This window comes from Entamoeba invadens, assembly GCF_000330505.1.
Source record: "Entamoeba invadens IP1 unplaced genomic scaffold scaff_1105074724937, whole genome shotgun sequence".
Lineage (NCBI taxonomy): Eukaryota > Evosea > Mastigamoebida > Endamoebidae > Entamoeba > Entamoeba invadens.
Genome location: NW_004443732.1, coordinates 64,983 through 73,211, shown reverse-complemented (window position 1 = coordinate 73,211; position 8,229 = coordinate 64,983). Strand labels below are relative to the sequence as shown.

The window sequence follows — 8,229 nt, the reverse complement described above, 5'->3', positions numbered from 1 at the left end:
AAATATCGACGACTTCTTGCGCATCACAATTTCAGCTTTTCTCTCTTCGAACGTGTCAAGGATCTGCGCCTTTCGAAATGTGTTTGTTGTAAGCTCCTTCTCAACACGACTCCTCTCACGATCAACTATCATTTGTAACACTTTATTTCGAAATGTTACAATACTGTCACCATCACGTTCACACGCACTCCCCGCTGACTTCAACAAGTCGACGACATCAACTAACACTGCAACGGTCTTCTTGATCGCACGTGAAAACTTGACGCAATTCTCTTCACTCTTCTCTTCATTCAACACACACTCATTTAACACAGCTATTGCACTATCTTCATCTAATGTGTCGATGTTGTGTGGAAACGTCAGTTGTGCCGTTGTGATGTGTTCTTCCATCGAGTGTTGAAGTGTCATTATCAGTGCGTTGACGTCGGGGAGGTCATTGCGAATGAACGTGTACGCGTCATTTGTAGTGTTTGTCTGTTGTGCGCTCATCAGAATTTTTTCACTCGGAATTTTCAAGTTGGTCGTCTTTCGCTTTTTTCATCTTTTGAAAATCAAAACCAAAAATTAAAAAAATCGGCAAAGTCAACTCTTTTCTGAGTAATTCGATTTAATCACATTCGTTTTCTTTTTCTATTTTGAAACTTTTTCTTTTATTTAAATCTTTTTAATAAATAAAACTTCTCTTTTTCTTCTCTTTTTTTTGATTATAATATTATATAGTTCATAATAATTTAGATATGATATATACAACAACTTAACAGAAACAATAAGAGTAAGAAAAATAAACCTTAACCCAAAGAAATTTATATATTTTTCTTTAAAAACACGGGTTTTTACTCAAAAAACAAATATTTTAGAAATTTGACTTTTATATAAGTATAGTTTATTAGTTTAATATAACAATTGTAAATAATTAGTTTTTTAAACTAAGGTTAATTTGATGGGCGAAGGGTTAATGGCCAAACTGTAATTATAATTGTTTATTATTGCCCCAAACACTTAAATAAAACAAGAGATATATTTTACAGTAGGAGGAAATAAAGGGATGCCAGAGAAAGGAGGATGCTCGCAACTATTGGTTATTTTCAATTCAAAATAACTAATAATATAAAAAAATAAATTTATTTTTAGATTAGCATCCTCTTTTTTCACAGCATCCCTTTATTTCCTCTTTCTGTAATTACATTCCAAAACACCGAAAGAATTTAATAAATAGCATACAAAGATCCATTTTGCTCGTATTTCTACATCGTATAAATAGATTATTGTGTTATTTATCAATAATAAATACAAAATATATAAATAGAAAGAATAAACAATATATAATGCAAGAATTTGAATATCAAACACATCAATTAAAGTATGGCGACACCAAGTTAATCTTACATGGTAATTATCTCGGACTATTTATGTGTTAGACTAAATGGGGTCAATAAAAAGCATCGAAGTTTGAATATCGAAAAGGATGAAAATATATATGCCAACTCTTATAAAAACGATACACATGATTAATACTAAACATATTTAAATACAACAACATATGTGGTGTCTCTATTAAAATTACAATAGAATTTACTTAAATACTCTTTTCCATGTGGTAATATTAATACATTCAATGAATTGTTACTCAAATTCGTTACAACATACGAAGAATTAAATTCAATAACAAATCCACATTATCAAAGGCGTCAAAAATATGAAACAGCACCAACACAGAACTCTCTCTTGTCTTTATCCTTACCAAAAGCAAACTAAACGCCTATTTCCATTTGGTCAAAATATTATTTCCATTATCAATATAAAAGTTGTTTCTTCTTTATTAAACATCGATCATCTTAACCAAATAGCATGTAAACAAACGTAACGCCGGCTCGAAAATGTAATTTTTTACAATGGGTCGGCAAACAATGTAATCGAAAATATATCCTCTTGAAATGTGTATTGCCATTGTAACTCTTTTATTGATATAAAAGAGTCCCTCTTTGTTGTACAAATTAAATTAGACTGCCGAAAAAATGAGTGATTAAATAAATAAGTTGATAGCGCTTATACGGTAACAAATATTACAGTCTAGCAACAAAATATAGAGGTATGAGCGCTTCTATTTATAATAATATATTATTATAAATATGATACGGAGTATTACAGAAAGAAAAGGGAGAGATATGAGATATGAAGAAAAAAGTCGCTTGGATATTATTGATTGATTACATTGTTTATTTCTTATTGTTTTTTAATAAAAAATAATAGTAACAAAAACAATAATAATAAAGTTTTTTGTATTGTTATATTCAAAGTTTCCATTTTTATTTTTTGTTTGTACTTATTTAATAAAAGTTTTTATGTAAAGTGACTTCCCCAAGGTGTGCAAGTTAAAATATTTAGTCTTTTTTACAGGGAAAGGGCGTGCAAGACTCAATTTTAGTTCAAAAACATTTTATTAAAAAATGTTATTCATTTCCAAATTGTTTCAAAAAACACACAACCCTTTGGTGCTTGAATTAATAAACTACAAAAAGCAAATTAAATTATAAAAATTGGGTAATGGTTTGTTTATGTGTTTAATGTAAAAACAATTTTGTTTCAAGACGTGAATAAATGTCGATGTCTCTTGTGTTAGCGTAATTCAAAGCGACAAGAAGAAGTATGATAAACATTATGTTTTTCTCTGTGCCGTTTTATAGCAAACAATAACAAATAGTCTGTTTAATAGGTGCAGTTCGTTGTTACAAATCGATGTGTGCTGTTGTCCAGAACTGGTCCTTCGATAATTTCCATTGGGTCGCTTTCCCGAAATTGTTGCTTAATTAATTGTATTCGAAGTGTGAAAGTTAAAAATTGCAACGTCACAAAGTGTGCAAGTTAAAGTATAGTTTAGTAATAACTTCAAAATTATAATTAATAATTAAACTAAAAATAATCTTTTTTTTTCAAAATTTCAAAAAATTAATGGTTCTATTTTTTTAATAAAAAAATTATAAATGAACTATACCTTAACTTGCACACCTTGGGAAGTCACTTTACATCACAATTATCAACATAAATTATATTTCAATCACTTTGTTAAAGTTCATTCAAAAAATTTGATACAATCTCCGAAATTTTTTATAAAAAATGAGAGGCCAACAGTTACACATTGTAAAAATACAGGTTTGTACTCTAAGTCATAATAACTTTAATAACAAATAGATTATCACGTTCAATTGATAAACATATTGGTAAATGTTTTAATTTTGATTTCAGTAAGATAGTAAGTTAGGGAATTTTTACTAAATTATTGATGTGCAGTTTTAATGAGAATCAACACACATTTTAATTGGTACGATAAAAGTAATTGTTAATAAAATGATTGTTTGACCTAACTTATTCCAAGTAACAATTTTAAATAAAGTGACTTCCCAAGGTGTGCAAGTTAGTTTAAAGGTGTGCAAGTTAAGGTATAGTTCATTTATAATTTTTTTATTAAAAAAATAGAACCATTAATTTTTTGAAATTTTGAAAAAAAAAGATTATTTTTAGTTTAATTATTAATTATAATTTTGAAGTTATTACTAAACTATACTTTAACTTGCACACTTTGTGACGTTGCAATTTTTAACTTTCACACTTCGAATACAATTAATTAAGCAACAATTTCGGGAAAGCGACCCAATGGAAATTATCGAAGGACCAGTTCTGGACAACAGCACACATCGATTTGTAACAACGAACTGCACCTATTAAACAGACTATTTGTTATTGTTTGCTATAAAACGGCACAGAGAAAAACATAATGTTTATCATACTTCTTCTTGTCGCTTTGAATTACGCTAACACAAGAGACATCGACATTTATTCACGTCTTGAAACAAAATTGTTTTTACATTAAACACATAAACAAACCATTACCCAATTTTTATAATTTAATTTGCTTTTTGTAGTTTATTAATTCAAGCACCAAAGGGTTGTGTGTTTTTTGAAACAATTTGGAAATGAATAACATTTTTTAATAAAATGTTTTTGAACTAAAATTGAGTCTTGCACGCCCTTTCCCTGTAAAAAAGACTAAATATTTTAACTTGCACACCTTGGGGAAGTCACTTTATGTTACTCTGATTGTGTTTTTTTATTAATATAACCCAATTATAATCATCAAGTTTTCTTTAATAAGTTATAAGATTTTTAAAAATTAATTGAACTAAGATATTCGCTACATATATGAAAGAATCAAGCAACTGCTTTTTAATAATAATTATTCAAATGATTCCATTAAAAAGAATATTGAACATCAAATTAAAAATAAAATAAAAATTATTTTTAAAAAATTAAACATTAATGAACACAATTGATTGTGAATTATTAAACTATATTTCTTTTTTTTAATAAAACAAAAATATTTTTAATAAATGTAGTTAATTGAAAATTATATATTGTCATTGTACTCTAGGATTATATAAAATTGTACGATTAAAAAACATAAAAAACGTTAAGATATTGAAAATATTAAAAAGTGTAAATATATTCTTGATTTTATTTTGATATTAAAACAATGATTTTTATTGTTATGATCATTTATTTGTACTTTAAATCAACTATTTGATCAATATAACAGGATAATAAAACATCATAATAGTAATTTGTGTTGTGATAGATAATCATATTTAAATAAACAACAATAAACTTATTTTATTGTTTATTTAATATAAAAAATTATTTTTTTGAATTAATGATATTTTTAATTAAATTGTTAAATTAACACAATTAAAAAACAGTAAAACCTGCTAAAAGTAATGCCTATGAACAGTGGTTTCAAAGGTTTTTTGTTGTAAATTCCAATTTTTAATACAAAAATTACAATACATTCCTGCTCTTGACAAATTTGTATGTATACAAATTATCACAAAGTATTTAAATATGTGTCATAATTATTGACTTCAATTTGTTTATCATCAATATAAGTGATTATGTACACATCTCCATGTTGTTATATTTAAACCAACAATGATTAATAAATATGTTCTTAAAATATAATCAACTGTTTATCACATTTAATAATATCTCTTTTAATATTTATTTTTAATATTCAATAAAATAACCTAAAAACTTTAATCTAAAAATATTAAAAAAAATCAAATGGAAATTTGTGAAGCTCTTCCAACTGATTTGGATGAAATTTACTTTATCGAAAAAACGTGTTTTCCACCTCTTGAAGCCGCAACGCGTGAGAGTCTTAACTCGAGAATAAACACTTTTAAAAACTCTTTTTATGTTGGAAAAATTAATGGTAAAACAATTGGGTTTATAAATGGCGCAGTGACTGACCGAACAACAATTTGCGACGAAATGTTTGACGACACAACAATGCACATAAAAGATGGGAAATATCAATCAATATTCGGTCTCGACGTTTTACCTGAATTCCAGCACAGAGGGTTGGCACAGCAGCTGATGAGACACTTCATTAAGAACGCCAAAGAAAATGGGAGACTCGGTCTCATTTTAACGTGCAAAGACAAACTTATAGGATTTTATGAACAGTTCGGGTATAAGTCAACTGGCGTTTCAAAGTCAACACACGGTAATGTTGTTTGGTATGACATGATACTCCAGTTTTAATTTAAAATTAAGTTGATTGTATTTGTTAAGAATTTACTTAAGTATCTATTGTTGTTATATTATTAAAGAGGTATTTATACAATATAACATTTTAAAGAACAGATGAAGAAATTGAAATTTTCACGTGTTTTATTGTTATGTTTTTATATTAATTGCGATATTTGTTGTAACATAATTAAAAAAAGGATACCTTATTGGTTGAGTAAAACTTTATAGGTTTTGTAATCAAATTAAAAATATTAAAACAATAACAAATGTAACTGATTTATTTATTATTTATAAAACAATTAATATTTTTTGTTAAATAAAATAATAACATTTATCACATTTCATCAAGTGATATATGCCACATTGATTATATTTAAATTTGAGTTATTTTAAATTTAAAATTAATACATTTGATATTTTTATATATAATCGTATTAAATTTTTTATAGTTATTTATTATAACACAACAAAATATGAAGAAGTCAAAGTTACTCACTTTTGGCAGCAACATGGAACCACCATGACATCAATGTGTTTGCAAAGAGTTTCTCTGAGTACCTTTTGGATTTCGTCTCTCTTCTTCAAACTCTCCTCACAGCATCCACAACACTTGCCTTCAATTTGAATCAACACAGCAACTGCCTCACTATTCTCTTTGATATCATAAATGTGAGCTTTCTCTTCTTTACCGATCTTTTCATTGAAAACTTCGTTGATTTTCATTATTTTCTGGAAGAAGGTCATATGATCGCAGGTCTTTTCACAACTCTTTTCACAGCATTTCTGACACTCCATCTGAGCTCGTGTTTCTCTTAAGATGTCTTCCAAGTAATACTTCTTGCAGTACTTTCCACCAGCTTTTGGGCAAGATCCACAGAACGAGCCAGCCTTTGTCTCCTTTGTGATCTCTTCGACTGTCTTCAAGTCCTTTTCTTTGATAGCATTCTTGATGGTAGTTAATGATATATTTCCACACCCACAGACAATCTCTTCACTTTCAATGTCAGTAATCTTCTTTGTGGTGTACTGTGAAACAGCACGCTTGATGATGGTGTAGAAGAATGAAGTTGAAAAGAGCTTGTCCTTTGGAAGCTTGGGTTCTTGAAGTTCCTTTTCTATGTCCAAATTGGTGATTGTGAGCAACTGTTCGACAGTCTTACCAATGCAAAGTCCACACAAAACATCGGCCAAAACAGCAAACTTCTTGCATCCAAAGAATTGATACTTTGCATCAAGTACTTTTCCATCTGTATCAACGTGGAGATAGAGTCTCATTGCATTGTTGCAACATTTGCAATAATAGTCTGCGGCGATCACTTTTCCAGTCTTGATGCAATCTGGACAAAGAACACCTTCGTGTTCAGGGTGTTCCATATGTTGGGCGTATTTGCAACAGCATTCACATGTTGGCTTTGACATTGTTTGATGGATTACGTGGTTCTATAAACTATTATATAGTCTATGACACGTAATATGGTTTTTTATTTTTACACTAAAAAGTACAGTTCAAACCAAGAAAAATAGAAGTATCATAAATTGAGTGTATTATTATTGGTTTATTGCAAAACAATCACAAATTATATCGATAAAGTACATTTATAATTATTATTTGATTGATTGAATTACAATGACTAAATTTGTTTGTTACATCGTTCTCTAGATATGAAGAAGATTTTGGAAGGTGGTTTTAATTATTATTAAATGGAATAATGTCACTATTTTAATGAACTATTTATTTTGATAGTTCGAATAAGAAAACAATGGTTTAGAACTATAAAAAGAATAATAAATGTTTTTATATAAAAAATTCTTATATTAATGTTCTCTAAACATGATGAATAATTTGGACGTAGTTAGTTTAGAAATATTTGTAACTGTAATTAATTAAAATATTATTCTATTATAATAAATTATAATAAATAACTAAATATATTATCTTGTGTTGTCCAGAAGATTAATACAAAACATTTGACAATAAAAATAAATTTGTAATCAATACAAGCAATGCATCGGGAAGTTTTAGAAACTGTAACAAACTTGAAATAAAAACCTCGTAATATTTGGTTGTAAAATAATATAATATTATATTACATATCTTATTCAATTGTTTCATACTACAGTTATGTTTAAAATAAAGTCAAATATATATTTTTTAATATTTAAACTTGTAAACCAATATAATAAAGTTTTGTGTTTATATAATTTTAATGTAATTGATTTATATCATAGTTGATAAAATGTATGATGCTATATATAAACCTTTTTCTTATGCAAGATTTTAAAAATTGTATATTTCATTAAATTTAACCTTCATATAATTAAATAATTGCCAACTAAAAAACATTTAAATTTATAATTATAACAGGGTCAGCAGGGTCCAGTTTTAAACAACTTCGTGACAATTTTTAATACGTGTCAATATATATTTTAGTTTTAGCATATTGCTAACAAAAAACTTAAAAAGTTTTTTTAAAGTTGAATGTTTTTTAAAAATTGGTAAAACTAAAGTTAACGATTTAAACAAAATTTCTGTATTATTTAAATCATCATTACAATGTGTAACAATCCAGTTTTAAAGAACAACAATTGAATGGTAAATAGCATGTGAAATGATAAAATGCAAAAATTTGAAATTAAATAACAATA

General features: G+C 27.1%; 2 protein-coding genes across 2 annotated transcripts; one reads left to right on the top strand and one right to left on the bottom strand.

The window, feature by feature from the left end:
- Positions 1-5,112: 5,112 nt before the first annotated feature.
- On the top strand, positions 5,113-5,595 carry EIN_209520 (hypothetical protein; the record flags this gene model as incomplete). The annotated part of the gene is made up of 1 exon (XM_004261236.1): positions 5,113-5,595. One exon carries the CDS (start codon positions 5,113-5,115, stop codon positions 5,593-5,595), a length of 483 nt encoding a protein of 160 aa, XP_004261284.1.
- Positions 5,596-6,075: 480 nt separating this feature from the next.
- EIN_209510 (nitrogen fixation protein nifU, putative) lies at positions 6,076-7,002 on the bottom strand (the record flags this gene model as incomplete). Its single annotated transcript, XM_004261235.1, has 1 exon — positions 6,076-7,002. The coding sequence occupies one exon, from the start codon at positions 7,000-7,002 to the stop codon at positions 6,076-6,078; it is 927 nt and encodes a 308-aa protein (XP_004261283.1).
- Positions 7,003-8,229: the final 1,227 nt, after the last annotated feature.